This window comes from Myxocyprinus asiaticus, chromosome 38 (genome assembly GCF_019703515.2).
Source record: "Myxocyprinus asiaticus isolate MX2 ecotype Aquarium Trade chromosome 38, UBuf_Myxa_2, whole genome shotgun sequence".
NCBI lineage: Eukaryota > Metazoa > Chordata > Actinopteri > Cypriniformes > Catostomidae > Myxocyprinus > Myxocyprinus asiaticus.
The window spans coordinates 1,943,390-1,959,090 of record NC_059381.1 but is presented as its reverse complement, the minus strand read 5'-3'; the positions used below and the strand labels follow the sequence as shown (position 1 = coordinate 1,959,090).

General features: G+C 40.1%; 1 protein-coding gene across 1 annotated transcript; it reads left to right on the top strand.

Moving 5' to 3' along the window:
* The first annotated feature begins 3,176 nt into the window (after positions 1-3,176).
* Positions 3,177-9,457, top strand: LOC127429274 (thioredoxin-like protein 1). The gene is made up of 8 exons (XM_051678223.1): positions 3,177-3,403; positions 4,623-4,719; positions 4,804-4,977; positions 7,185-7,307; positions 7,513-7,582; positions 7,824-7,996; positions 8,681-8,785; positions 9,161-9,457. The coding sequence occupies exons 1-8, from the start codon at positions 3,306-3,308 to the stop codon at positions 9,188-9,190; spliced, it is 870 nt and encodes a 289-aa protein (XP_051534183.1). The 5' UTR covers positions 3,177-3,305; the 3' UTR covers positions 9,191-9,457.
* Positions 9,458-15,701: the final 6,244 nt, after the last annotated feature.

Genomic DNA, 15,701 nt, shown 5'->3' with positions numbered 1-15,701 from the left:
CTCAGAGGCTAAGATATTCAATGAAACAATGAGGGTGGTGCTTGAACTGAAAATTAGACTGAATGTCTATGGACGAGCACATCTGTGAAGGTTAAAGAGCACCACCTACATTTCAGATCCGTATAGTGTGATGGAATGTGATAGAATTATTATTTTTTTTTCCTATTGCTTCCTGCCAACTACTGGAATAAAATGAGAGCTTTTAAATTTGCAGACGGCAGCCCAAAAATGCACCAGAGTTTAAGGAGTTTAATTATGATGCTTGTCGTGGATAGAGCATATTTGTGGAGTCTTACTGCAGCCCAACAAAGCAGGTGAATAACAACACACAACTGTAAAGAGTCGTTTCAGAGTAGACAGTGGTGTCGAGAAGCACTACAAAATCCAATGGCATCACAACAAAACCTGAAAAAAAGAGACATTAAAGAAAAGAAGAAAAAAATGTACTGGCTGCATATCTAAAAAACAAGGCTGGGTTGGTGTGGATGTTTGATGCATGTTTTTACTAGCTGTACCAATGTAGTCGCGAGTTCAGAACCCAACTTGATCCACTTTTCCATGTTGCTGAATGTGCCGTAATGTACTGATCCTACATTGGCATCGTTGGCACGGCTACATGTAGTTTCTTTTTCCATGATACTGCAGCGAAATCTGAAACAAGTGACCAAGCGTCCCCACGTCAATAAATAATGCAATGAAGTTGGCTTGACGTTGGACGTTCTTGATTCTCAAATAGTCGCAAATTTAGGGACCGTCTCTAAAGATACAGCAACGTTGGAGCATACATACCCAAAACATTTACAAACATTTCCATAACATAGAGTATACAACTCCAGTAACATTTGAAGCAAAAGACTTACAGGCATACAACCAACTCCAAAGTGTGCATGTAGGTGTCAGCAATAATGCACACCTTTTAGATTTGTGATATAATAATAAAAAATTAAAAATAAGTCAAATTATATGTAAGTATTTCTATATTCATCAGTATTGTAATAGGCCTTGGTGTCGGGATCTGGATTTTATTTCATGGAAAAGCGGATCAAGTTCTGAACTCGCGACTACATTGGTACAGCTACTAAAAACATGCATCAAACATCCACACCATATTTTTTTTATTTTATTTTTTTTATTTTTATTTTTTTAGATATGCAGCCAATAATCTACAAACAAGGCAGTCTTAAATAATGCCTAAATTAAAGACTCTGCTAACTTAATTCATCTTACTCAATACATGTGTTAACGGACAACACATTGTTTCCTAGAGCTGGCAGAAAATACTCAAAACAGACACAAGAAGCGTATCTATCAACTACAAATAATATAATCTTGAGCAGCAGCCGTCGGAGTCGCACTAAAGTGACGTCACCTCCCCTCTTCCAATGATTGGCTAGAGGAGGAGCTGTCTATCAAGAACTAGTGGACCAATAGGGACGCAAAACGCCCCCTGATTTACATGAAACTCTACTCACAAGTTTTGGAAAATCAAGCGCAGAACTCGGAAACAAAAGCAAAGAAAAATACAGCGTAAGCGTACAAAGAAATGAACATATGAGCAAAATTATCAGAGAGCACAAAAAACAGTAATATAACCAAGAAAAGCAAGGTTTTGTTTGCAATTCTGATGACTTTGCTTTAATTTTTGTTTTTTTGCAGCATATTTTAAATGTGTTTATATATTTTTCATTCATGCTTGTTATTTTTTTCTGTGCTTTTTAATTATTTTTGTGCTTATTTTTTTATCTGCACTTATTTTTTGATTCACACTTATTATTTTGATTCACGCTTATTATTTTTGGATCCGTGACCGCAATACATTTGGTGGAATTTTGATCCCATACACTGCAACAGTCATTATATGATGTCACACCTCTACACACAGAGGTTTGTGCCATGTGGGCGGTTTGCAGCAGTTCAGCCTGAATAGTGCAGACTGTTTGCGTCATAGAGCGGCAAAAAAATTTCACCTGTCTGTCAGTGTTGTCAAAAGTGCTTTGCACAACAGGGGGTGACCAAGCTTCAATCAGGGGTGGCACTGGCCACCCATGGCCACCACGTAGCTATACCCCTGATCCTGGGCATGTTTTCAAATGTGCTCCAGCAGACACACAAAGAAAAGTAATAATAATAATAATAATTATATATATATATGTTATTTTATTCCTTTAATAATAATTTAAAATCTGTTATTTATTACTGAAATAATTAATCATTTAAATAATTTAAATATATTTCATATTTTTTATTGTCAGTTTACTTTTTGTATTTGTTTATTTTTTTTGCACTTTACACGTTTGCTGATTTGGTTTCATTATTATCGACAGTAAAATTAAGGGTAACGACTTTTAATAAATTGACGTTACAATAAAGGCTCTTAAAGGAATATTCCGGGTTCATTACAAGTTAAGCTCAATTGACCACATTTGTGGCATAATGTTGATTACCACAAAAAATAATTTCGACTCGTCCCTCCTTTTCTTTAAAAAAAGCACAAATCTGTGTTACAGTGAGACACTTACAATGGAAGTGAATGGAGCCAATCCGTAAACATTAAAATACTGTTTCAAAAGTATAGGCCCAGATATGTGTGTTAACATGATTTTAGTGTGATAAATCACATACTAACTGCATCTGTGTAAAGTTATATCCAAATTTACAACTTTGTTGCCATGACGATGTAACACCATAAACCCTAAAATTACCGCAAAAACAATTATTTAAACAACTTTCCAGCTCAAATAATCCACACGTTTTAAAAGAAGACTTAATGTAAGGGCTTTTACAAAATTATAAGCTCCACATTTCTGCCTTTTTAAACCCTCCAAAATTTGGCCCCATTGACTTCCATTGTAAGTGTCTCACTGGAATACAGAGGAGGGATGAGGTGAAATTATTTTGTGGTAATCAACATTATGCCGATTATGCTTAACGTATATTGAGCCAGGAATATTCCTTTAATGACATAAAAAATATAAGGTGAGCATCAGTGAGGATAATTAATAAAAGCAAATAAATACATACAAAACTATGTAAGACACGTTACGACAGTTGCTAACGCTTGTTGTTTCGCTTTGCGACATTACAAGACGGTTTTCGTGGTGACTTTCACTGGACACCGCCCCTTTTTTCTCTTTCCTCGTCTGTGATTGGTCAATCCGCCTGCCGTCGTCATCATCATTACACAGGAAGTGTGATCCGGCTGAAGTGTCGTTCCTCGCGGATCTCCTCAGTGTTTCTGATCAATCGGATCGATTTCCGGTGATTCATCGCGCTGATCAGTGATCGATCACACGTGTTTGAGAGTCATGGTGGGGGTGAAGGTGATCGGGACGGACTCAGAGTTCCAGGCGGAGCTGAGCGGCGCAGGATCCCGGCTGGCCGTGGTGAAGTTCACCATGAGCGGGTGAGTTTGTTTGAGTGTGTGTGTGTGTGTGTGTGTGTGTTCCTCGGTTCGGCCACAGCGGCCTCACACACACACACACACACACACACACACACACACACACACAGCTGATCAGACTGAGCTGAGGAGAACAGAACCAGCATGACTTATTACATTTACTAAAATACTAGGGTATTACCATATACATATACCATTGATCAAAATAACATGGTAATATCATGGTATGTGGATATGTACCATGGTATATATCAAAGTACCATGGCATTACCATGCAATAACATTCCTATACTATGGTACTGCCACAGTACTGCAGCTTTGCCTCATTAAGAACAGTGGCATTACAAGACCATGATGATATTACCATAAAAATATACCATGGTAATACCATCTGGGACACTGCAATGATGGTAATACCATAGTATTATTTGAAATACTATACAATTCAATTTAAATACAATGGAACATCAATATGGTAAACATTCAGTATGTTTCTTACTAAATGTACAGTGGTGTTTTCTTAGAGATATACCATTGAATGGTGATAACATGGTATTTTTCAAGTACCTTAAATAATACCATGGTATGTGCAAAAGGTTGTCAAACAAAACCCTGGTATATATCAAAGTAGCATTTAAGAAAGCTTACATTGTGTGTGATACAGTGCAAGGTGACAAGAGTCCAAAATAAATAAAATCCCGATAAGATTTGCTGCATAATGCGGGACTTTTAACTATAAACAAGCCCGAAACACACCGGGGACTCTTATTCTGAAATGAGGCAGACTTGGCTCCATTGCAATGCTCTATACTTATTAACCAAATTAAAATTTATAACGTATATCTTCACCAGATGACTGGTTTTATATATACACATATAAGATATGATTGGAGACACGTTAAATGCGCCAACGAGGCACGTTTCCATATAGTGGCGTTTTTCATTGTATGCCCTCACTTTAATTTAGATACTTATCTAATAAAAATAACAAAATAGGCATTGAAGTGAGGATAAACATATTGATGATGAACTATTAAGAAACACGGAGGAATAATAAAAAACGATATGCAACTATCTGTATAGATTTTTACAGATTACCGGCACCGATGAATCGGTAAAACCGATATATCGGTCTACCTCTAATATGTTGTGTCCAGTAATTTAACGCTTGTTTTATTTCTGTCTCTTTATGTGTCACTTTTTGTTGATCGTGTTCTCTCAGGTGTCGTCCTTGTGTCAGAATAGCTCCAGCGTTCAACATGTTGAGCAACAAATATCCTCACGTTGTGTTTCTGGAAGTGGACGTCCACGTCTGTCAGGTGAGAGAGAGAGATCACGAGAGCAATGCACAAGTGCTTTTGAGAGTCTTGACCCCGCTGACTCGTCCATTTTCCGTCTCTTAGGCAACAGCTGCAGCTAATAACATCTCAGCAACGCCGACGTTCCTGTTTTTCCGAAACAAAGTGCGTGTGGACCAGTATCAGGGCGCAGACGCTTCCGGACTGGAGGAGAAAATCAAACAGCATGTGGAAAACGATCCCGGGAGCAACGAAGACTCTGATATTCCCAAAGGCTACGTGAGTCCTTTCATCATGTAAATATAATCATTTACACTGAAGCTGCCTTTCCAATGCATCTGACAAATGACAGACGATAGACCAGAAGTCATTCATTTCCAATGGAGAGTCGTGCAGGGGCTGCGTGGAGTCCTGACCATCTCCGGATGTGGCATTTTCGGACCCGATTTGAGCTTTGGCTGTGTTGAAATTAAAGGTAGACCGATATATCGGTTTTACCGATTAATCAGTGCCGATAGTTGCTTTTTGGAACTATCGGTTATCGACAAATCTATGCTGAGTTTTTTCATAATTTCAAAATAAGAGTAAGAATAATAATATTCTTGTTAGGTAGCTCAGAGAGTATTGACGCTGATTACCACCCCTGGAGTCGCGAGTTTGAATCCAGGGTGTGCTGAGTGACCCCAGTCAGGCCTCCTGAGTAACCAAATTGGCCCGGTTGCTAGGGAGGGTAGAGTCACATGAGGTAACCTCCTCGTGGTCGCGATTAGTGGTTCTCGCTCTCAATGGGGCGTGTGGTAAGTTGTGTGTGGATCGTGGAGGGTAGCATGAGCCTCCACATGCTGTGAGTCTCCACGGTGTCATGCACAACGAGTCACGTGATAAGATGTGCGGATTGACGGTCTCGGAAGCGGAGGCAACTGAGACTCGTCATCCTCCACCCAGATTGAGGTGAGTAACCGCACCACCACGAGGACCTACTAAGTGGGAATTGGGCATTCCAAATTGGGGAGAAAAGGGGAATAAATTATAAAAAAAATAATATTCTTGTTATAAGAAGAGTGTTTCGGGCATGTTTATAAATAAAAATCCCACGTTATGCACCAAACTTGAATTTTTTTTTCTGGTCATTATTGGATTTTTGGTTGAACAAACTATCATCCCATTAATCGGTTATCAACCTTTCCCAACACCTTAGTTATCGGTATCGGAAAAATCCACTATCGGTCGACCTTGTGCGAGTAGACCGTATGCGACCGCTCGACCGGAAGTGATGTATTCATTCAAAGCTATCAGCGCGAAGTAAGAAATATCAACGGATTTTGTCCTAACCTTTATTCTAAATGTCTGCTACTTCTGTATTTTAATCAGTTATGAATGTAGAAGTCAGAAATGATTGTTTACGTTGCAAATGTGGCACAAAAACGTTTGTAATTACAGTTAATGTGTGATTAAATATGTACGCGTGTCATTTATTTCTGCACATGCGAAACCTACTTTCCTATTTGCTGAATTATGGTTGTTGTTGCTGTTATTATCATAACACTAACTATAAAAACAATATGAATAATAAATAATACTATTAATAATACTGAGAGAATATTAATCATGAATTACAGTAAATTCATCCATCTGCTCAGCTAAATCACACACAGTAATGTCTTTCTGAGGTAAACCGTTGATAGCTTTTCCCTAATTAATAAAATCCATTGTGAGCAATAAAGTTCATCACGACTGCCACTAGGGGGGGTAATAAGTACGTGAAAATGCAGCTTGAGTTTTATGTGATGATTGAAAGGAATAGTTCACCCAAAAATGAAACTTCTCATCATTTACTCACCCTCATGCCATTCCAGATGTGTATGACTTTGTGTATGAAGATTTTTATTATAATATCTCAGTTCTGTAGGTCCATACAATGCAAGTGAATGGTGGCCAGAACTTTGAAGCACCAAAAAGCACACAAATGCAGTATAAAACTAATCCAGTGGTTTAATCCATGTCGTCAGAAGAGATGATAGGTGTGAGGGAGAAACAGATCAATATTTAAGTCCTTTTTTTTACTATAAATCTCCACTTTCACTTTCACATTCTTCTTTTGTTTTTGGCGATTTGCATTCTTTGTGCATATCGCCACCTACTGGGAAGGGAGGAGAATTTATAGTATAAAAGGACTTAAATATTGATCTGTTTTTCACTTACACCTATCATATGCTTCTGAAGACATGGATGGAAAACCACTGGATTACTTTTATACTGCATTTGTGTGCTTTTTGGTGCTTCAGAGTTCTGGCCACCATTCACTTGCATCGTATGGACCTACAGAACTGAGATATTCTAATAAAAACCTTCATTTGTGTTCAGCAGAAGAAAGAAAGTCATACACATCTGGGATGGCATTTTTGGTTGAACTGTCCCTTTAAGTGCAGATTTGATTGTGTTGTTTTTGTAGTGTAGAATGCAATTCTTGTGTGGTGTGTGTTCAGATGGACCTGATGCCGTTTGTGAATAAAGTGGGCTGTGAATGTCTCAACGAGAGCGATGACTGTGGTTTTGATAACTGCTTAATCAAGGACTCCTCTTACCTGGAGTCAGACTGCGATGAACAGGTGAGATGGTTCAGTTAGTGCGGAGCGTGTACTCTCTGCAGATGAGGTTATATGTTCTCTACTGCACCTGATGGTAAACTGAAAGTAAAACTGTAAAATGCGACAGTAATGTTTACTTTCTGTGCATGTAATGTCAGAGTTTCTTTCAGGTTTAGTTTTACTGTACACAGTGTACAAATATGATCTCTTTTGTTTCTGTTTGCAGCTGCTGATCACGATGGCGTTCAATCAACCTGTCAAACTCTACTCCATGAAACTGCAGTCTGTTGAGCTCGGTGAGACATCTCTCTCTGTCTCATGCATGTAGTCAGAGTTTTGACTATCAGCATAAAGGCTTCACTTTGCTGCATATTTTAGCCAAGAACCGCCCACTTTACAGGAAGAGATGTAAAGACATGTAAAGCAACCAACAACAGTTTGTGTTTGAGAAACCTCTGCTGGATCTTTATAGAGGTTGTGTAATAAATGTTCACCTTGTGTTCACGTCTCTTCATCTGTGTTTCGCTCCATTCTCAGCTCAAGCTCCAAAGAGTGTGAAGATCTTCATTAACCTTCCTCGTTCGATGGGTTTTGACGACGCAGAGAGAAGTGAAGCCACACAGACACTTGATCTGTCAGAGGAAGACTACAAAGATGACGGACTGATCCCGCTCCGATACGTCAAGTTTCAGAACGTCAACAGCGTGACTGTACGTTCATTAAACATATAATACTGCAAATGTTCAGACATTTAAAGGAACAGTTCACCCAAAAAAAATGTTATTTTTTATTTTATCCCCTTTTCTCCCAATTTGGAATGCCCAATTCCCACTACTTAGTAGGTCCGCATGGTGGCGCGGTTACTCGGCTCAATCCGGGTGGTGGAGGACAAGTCTCAGTTGCCTCCGCTTCTGAGACCGTCAATCCGCACATCTTATCACGTGACTCGTTGTGCGTGACACCGTGGAGACTCACAGCATGTGGAGGCTCATGCTACTCTCCGCGATCCACGCACAACTTACCACACGCCCCATTGAGAGCGAGAACCACTAATCACGACCACGAGGAGGTTACCCCGTGTGACTCTACCCTCCCTAGCAACCGGGCCAATTTGGTTGCTTAGGAGACCTGGCTGGAGTCACTCAGCACACCCTGGATTCGAACTCGCGACTTCAGGGGTGATAGTCCGAGTCTTTACTCGCTGAGCTACAAATGATCAGTGCATCCCTAAACATTATTTACTCACCCTCATGTTGTTCCAAACTTTCTTCTGTGGAACATAAAAGGAGATGTTTGAAACAACGAAAGTGAATGGTGACTAAATTTCTGTTCTTTTGTGTTTACCAAATGGAAACGAATGCCGGTTCTCATTTTCCACTCGTTTTTATTTTCAGTTATTTATTAAGTCGAACCAAGGTGACGAGGAGACAACAAAAGTGAACTATTTGACGTTTATCGGAACCCCTGTCCAGGCGACAAACATGAGCGACTTCAAACGGGTGAGAGCTCCGCCTCCAAAACTCATTCAGCCTATTACAGTTTGATGTTCAAATAATTTATTTCTGTTTTTAGTCACATGCAGAGCTGATCAAAAACAAATTTCTCTAACATTTCCACATCTAATCCAGTCCTGATGGATAATAAAACCATTATTTTCTGCCAAATATAGTTTTTTTTTATTCTGAAATACAGTTTGGAAGTTAAATGTGTTTTTTTTTTATTTTTATTTTTTTTTTATTGTTCTTGATGTTTGTATTGTGTGTGTGTGTGTGTGTGTGTGCACGTGTCTTTGTGTATGTGTGTGCACGCGTCTTTGTGTGTGTGCATGTGTGCGTGTGTGTGTTTGTGCATGCGTGCGTGTGTGTTTAATGCAGGTTGTCGGGAAGAAGGGAGAAAGTCACTGAAGAAAAGACAACACAACATATTGCTGCATCTCTTTACCAGCGTCTCTCTCTGCCAACATGACTGGGCAACGTTCACACACACACACACACACACACACACACACACACTGCCGAGCGCTGGAATCGTCCCTCAGCTCGCCATCAGAGAGCGTGTGAGAGAGAGAAAGGACACCGCTTTGTCTCAATGAGGCCATGTATAAGAAATCATTTTTATCTGAAACCCTCACGGAAATGCTCCTGTAAATAAAGTCGATCCTTTTTCAAAGGCATGTGACTGCTGCTGTCTTTGTTCCTCACACTTACATTCATTTAGCAGAAAAAACAGACATTTCACACAAAAAATGGCCTGTACGAGGTGTTTTACAGTTGGTGTTTGTCATTCATACAGATGCTATTTTATAATGTTAATTTCTATGAACATGAATTAAAAAGTGTTTTAAATGGTTTAATACAAAATGTATTTAAATGTAATTTTTGGACGTAAATCTAGTGTGTATATATATTCGCTGCTGTTCATGAACCGGCCGCTGGGTGGCAGCAGACGCCACTCTATTTTACTTCTGCGATTAAAAACGAAAATCTTCAACCTGTATATCTGCAAATCCATTCAAAAACAATCGTTAATCATAGTTTATCTGGAATATTATTATTCTATTTCAGTTTTTATTCTATTTCTTGTGGGGAATATGATTAAAACACAAGAAGGCCTATTAAAAATGACTAATTTTGCCTGTTTATGAGAGGGAAATGTGCATGCATTATTTAAAAATGGCATTTTTAATAAACATTAAAATATATAATTGAGTAATATAGATGCTCAAATTTCTAAATGGATTTTGGGCCACACATTTCTGCTAAAAAATATTCTACACGAAAAAATATTGATTATTGGAATATATATATATATATATATATAAAGCATCTAATCAATCATTCATCGATGTTTATTATTTAATCGTTTATCATTATTGCTAGGAACCTACAACCCTAATCATATTAATAACAATAAAACCTAAAAACACTGATAAATGAATTCGATATTTGATCATATCGATCGATGTGAATCACTCGGACGAATAAAATCACTGGATCTAAATATGCTTTAATTTCAGATTTGATTATTATTAAATGATTAAAGAGAGAAACGCTCGGATCACGTCTGTTTTACTTGTATTAAATTCGAATTTAATTCTACAATTTAATATCGCGGAAATATGACAGGTGTTTACATATGTGCATACATTATTTTGTTAGACACGATAAGGAAATAAAAATATATAATATATAGACTAACGGAATCTAAAATGCAGCATTGTGTTTTGTACTTAAAATAAGCTACTTGCCGTTTAATATCTGTCACAGGCAATAATTAATCATGGACATCACACATTAATTTTTAATTTAACTTATGTATAGTTTACCATTACAGTTCAGGATTACTTTAATGAGAATTACTTCACACCGTCTAATGATTTTTATAGTTACTGAAGTAATCAAATATAATATATGTTAGACATGATTCTTTAGTGAATAATATATAAAAGATGGTGAACGAAAAACACTAAAAGGCTGGTTTATATTCAGTCGTGATTGTTGGACTGAAAGCAGAGAGAGAGAGAGAGAGAGAGAATTAGAGAGAGAGAGAATGAGAGAGAGAGAATTAGAGAGAGAGAGAATGAGTGTGAGATGGATAATTAGAGAGAGAATGAGAGAGAGATAGAGAATTAGAGAGAGAGAGAGAAAGAGTGAGAGAGAGAGAATGAGTGTGAGATAGAGAATTAGAGAGAGAGAGAAATAGTGAGAGAGAGAGAATGAGTGTGAGATGGATAATTAGAGAGAGAGAGAATTAGAGAGAGAGAGCGAGAAAGAGAGTGATAGAAAGTGAGAGAATGAGAGCAAGAAAGAGAGTGAGAGAGAAAGAGTGAGAGAATGAGAGAGAAAGAGAGAGTGAGAGAGAGAGAATGAGATATCGAGAAAGAGAGGGAGAGAGAGAGAGAGAGAGAGAATGAGAGAGAGTGAGAGAGAGATAGAATGAGAGAGAGAGTGAGAGAGAGAGAATGAGAGAGAGTGAGAGAGATAGAATGAGAGAGAGAGTGAGAGAACGAGAAAGAGAGTGAGAGAGAGAGAGAATGAGAGTGAGATAGAATGAGAGAGAGAGTGAGAGAGAGCGAGAAAGAGAGTGAGAGAGAGAGAATGAGAGAAAGAGAGTGAGAGAAAATGAGAGAGAGAGAGTGAGAGAGAATGAGAGAAAGAGAGTGAGAGAAAATGAGAGAGAGAGAGTGAGAGAGAATGAGAGAGAGAGAGAAAGAGTGTGAGAGAGAGAATGAGAGAGAGAGAATGAGAGATCGAGAAAGAGTGTGAGAGAGAGAATGAGAGAGAGAGAATGAGAGATCGAGAAAGAGGGAGAGAACGAGAGAGAGAATGAGAGATCGAGAAAGAGAGGGAGAGAACGAGAGAGAATGAGAGAGAGAGAATGAGAGATCGAGAAAGAGAGAATGAGAGTGATAGAATGAGAGATCGAGAAATAGAGGGAGAGAACGAGAGAGAATGAGAGAGAGAGAATGAGAGAGAGAGAATGAGAGGGAGAGAACGAGAGAGAATGAGGGAGAGAGAATGAGAGAGAGAGAATGAGAGGGAGAGAACGAGAGAGAATGAGAGAGAGAATGAGAGAGAATGAGAGAGAGAGAATGAGTGAGAGAGAATGAGAGATCGAGAAAGAGAGTGAGAGAGAGAGAATGAGAGTGAGAGAGATAGAATGAGAGAGAGAGTGAGAGAGAGAGAGAATGAGAGAGAAAAAGAGTGAGAGAGAGAGAGAGAGAGAATGAGAGAGAAAAAGAGTGTGAGAGAGAGAGAGAATGAGAGAAAGACAGTGAGCGAATGAGAGAGAGAAAGACAGAAATAAGGCAAAATATTTGGCTGCTTCATTGACTTTAAAAAGGCCTTCGATTCTGTTTGGCATGACAGACTCTTCCTGAAACTCATCCAGAGTGGAACAGGAGGAAAGACATATGATGTCATAAAAGACATGTACAAAGACAATAAATGCTGTGTTAAGATTAATGACAAAAGAACCAATTATTTCAATCAGACCAAGGGAGTTCATCAAGGCTGCAGCCTCAGCCCAACTCTGTTTAATATTTATATAAATGAATTGGCCACAACCCTTCAAAAGTCATCTTGCCCTGGACTCATCTTAGATAGCAGAGAAATCAAATGCCTCCTTTACGCTGACGACCTCCTGCTGCTGTCACCTAATGAAGAGGGACTACATGAAAGCCTCTCCATTTTAGCAAAATATAGCAGTGATTGGGCTTTCCCAATAAACATGGAGAAGTCCAAAGTCATGATTTTTCAGAAGAAAAAAAAATTGCATTATGAGCAATAAATATATTTTTACAATCGGGGGAAAAATCCTTCATCATGACCAACTGCTATAATTATTTGGGTCTTACAATCTCTGCTTCAGGACAACTTGATTTGGCAATAAAAGATCTGACTGACAAAGCCTGTAGGACATATTATAGAATAAGAACATCATTATTTAAATTCAACCCCCCCATTACACTGTGGCTGAAAGTCTTTGACAGCATCATCAAACCTATACTTCTATATGGCTGTGAAATCTGGGGCCCCAAATATAAATTAAATTATGAATCATGGGACAAAAGCCCTATTGAAATTTTCCACCTAGAATTCTGCAAAAACATCCTGGGAATTCACAGAAATGCTTCGAGTCTGGGTTGTAGAGCAGAACTGGGCCGGTTCCCTCTCCTCAATGAAATCCAGAAGAGAGCAGCTAAGTTCTGGTTCCATTTGTCAGACATACCTCCAGATATCTTCCATCACTGTGCCTTTACACACAGGGCAGGACACCCAGAGAGTGACCCTATGCGCTATTTAGTAGAAAAAGTCACACAAGTGCATAAATTAAACTACTTCCACAGAATCAAGACTGATTATAAATTGGCACCATATTTGATCAATATTAAAGACAATCGACAAAGAAAGCTACTGTCAAACTATCATGTGAGTGAGCACAGTCTGTCTGTAGAGACGGGTCGACAGACAGAACTGGAGATCCAGAGAGGACAGACTGTGTTCACACTGCACTGAAGGTGTCTGTGGAGACGGGTCGACGCAGACAGAACTGGAGATCCAGAGAGGTCAGACTGTGTTCACACTGCACTGAAGGAGTCTGTAGAGACGGGTTGACAGACAGAACTGGAGATCCAGAGAGGACAGACTGTGTTGACACTGCACTGAAGATGTCTGTGGAGACGGGTCGACACAGACAGAACTGGAGACCCAGAGAGGACAGACTGTGTTCACACTGCACTGAAGGAGTCTGTAGAGACGGGTCGACACAGACAGAACTGGAGACCCAGAGAGGAAAGACTGTGTTCACACTGCACTAAAGGAATCTGTAGAGACGGGTCGACACAGACAGAACTGGAGACCCAGAGTGGACAGACTGTGTTCACACTGCACTGAAGGTGTCTGTAGAGACGGGTCAACAGACAGAACTGGAGATCCAGAGAGGACAAACTGTGTTCACACTGCACTGAAGGTGTCTGTGGAGACGGGTCGACGCAGACAGAACTGGAGACCCAGAGAGGACAGACTGTGTTCACGCTGCACTGAAGGAGTCTGTAGAGATGGGTCGACACAGACAGAACTGGAGATCCAGAGAGGACAGGCTGTGTTCACGCTGCACTGAAGGAGTCTGTAGAGACGGGTCGACACAGACAGAACTGGAGACCCAGAGAGGACAGACTGTGTTCACGCTGCACTGAAGGAGTCTGTAGAGACGGGTCAACAGACAGAACTGGAGACCCAGAGAGGACAGACTGTGTTCACACTGCACTGAAGGAGTCTGTAGAGACGGGTCAACAGACAGAACTGGAGACCCAGAGAGGACAGACTGTGTTCACGCTGCACTGAAGGAGTCTGTAGAGACGGGTCGACACAGACAGAACTGGAGACCCAGAGAGGACAGACTGTGTTCACGCTGCACTGAAGGAGTCTGTAGAGATGGGTCGACACAGACAGAACTGGAGACCCAGAGAGGAAAGATTGTGTTCACACTGCACTGAAGGATTCGGTAGAGACAGGTCAACAGACAGAACTGGAGACCCAGAGAGGACAGACTGTGTTCAAACTGCACTGAAGGAGTCGGTAGAGACGGGTCGACACAGACAGAACTGGAGACCCAGAGAGGACAGACTGTGTTCACACTGCACTGAAGGAGTCGGTAGAGACGGGTCGACACAGACAGAACTGGAGACCCAGAGAGGACAGACTGTGTTCACACTGTACTGAAGGTGTCTGTAGAGACGGGTCGACAGACAGAACTGGAGATCCAGAGAGGTCAGACTGTGTTCACACTGCACTGAAGGTGTCTGTGGAGACGGGTCGACAGACAGAACTGGAGATCCAGAGAGGACAGACTGTGTTGACACTGCACTGAAGGTGTCTGTGGAGACGGGTCGACACAGACAGAACTGGAGACCCAGAGAGGACAGACTGTGTTCACACTGCACTGAAGGAGTCTGTAGAGACGGGTCGACACAGACATAACTGGAGACCCAGAGAGGACAGACTGTGTTCACACTGCACTGAAGGAGTCTGTAGAGACAGGTCGACAGACAGAACTGGAGATCCAGAGAGGTCAGATTGTGTTCACACTGCACTGAAGGAGTCTGTAGAGACAGGTCGACAGACAGAACTAGAGATCCAGAGAGGACAGATTGTGTTCACACTGCACTGAAGGAGTCGTGGAGGACGAGCTGCACTTCCTCACTCACTGCAGTAAATATTAGACCATTAGAAACACTTACTTTACACAAATAGCTCATATTCTACCTGAATTCCAGGACATAAATGATTTAGACAAACTCTCAAATCTTATGGGAGAGAAAGTAGAGTGTGTTCAGCTGGCAGCACAGTATGTGTCCTCCTGTCATCATATGAGGGAGAGAGACTGACCCCTCATTATATTACAGCTCTATTCAAACTGCTATTTTAATTTACTTTTTTCCTCCCTTTCTCATTGCTCTCTGTATTTTACTTTGTCATTTGTATTTTATTTTATTATCATTATTATTTATTTATTGTATATACATGTTTTTTATGTTTGTAATATGTTTATTACTCAGTGCTTTGGCAACATTGTACATTGTATACGGTCATGCCAATAAAGCTAATTTGAATTTGAGAGAGAGAGAGAGAGAGAGAGAGAGATGTTGGACTGGCATGAAACATGGCCAGTAATTTAATAACTGCATGAAAGGAGGGTTCTGGACTGAGTTAGCGGTCAGTGCACGGCTGCTTTCTGCATCAGGAACATGAGTCAACAAAATGGACGGATGGTTTTCAAACCACATTCGCCTACACTAGAGTCGAGCTCAGATTCAATATAAAAACAAGTCTGTTTTTAAAGGTGCTGTAAGCGATTTTTAGGAGAAGCTTAGCATAAAGTGACTCATACCTGACATGTCAGTGAAAAGGTGTG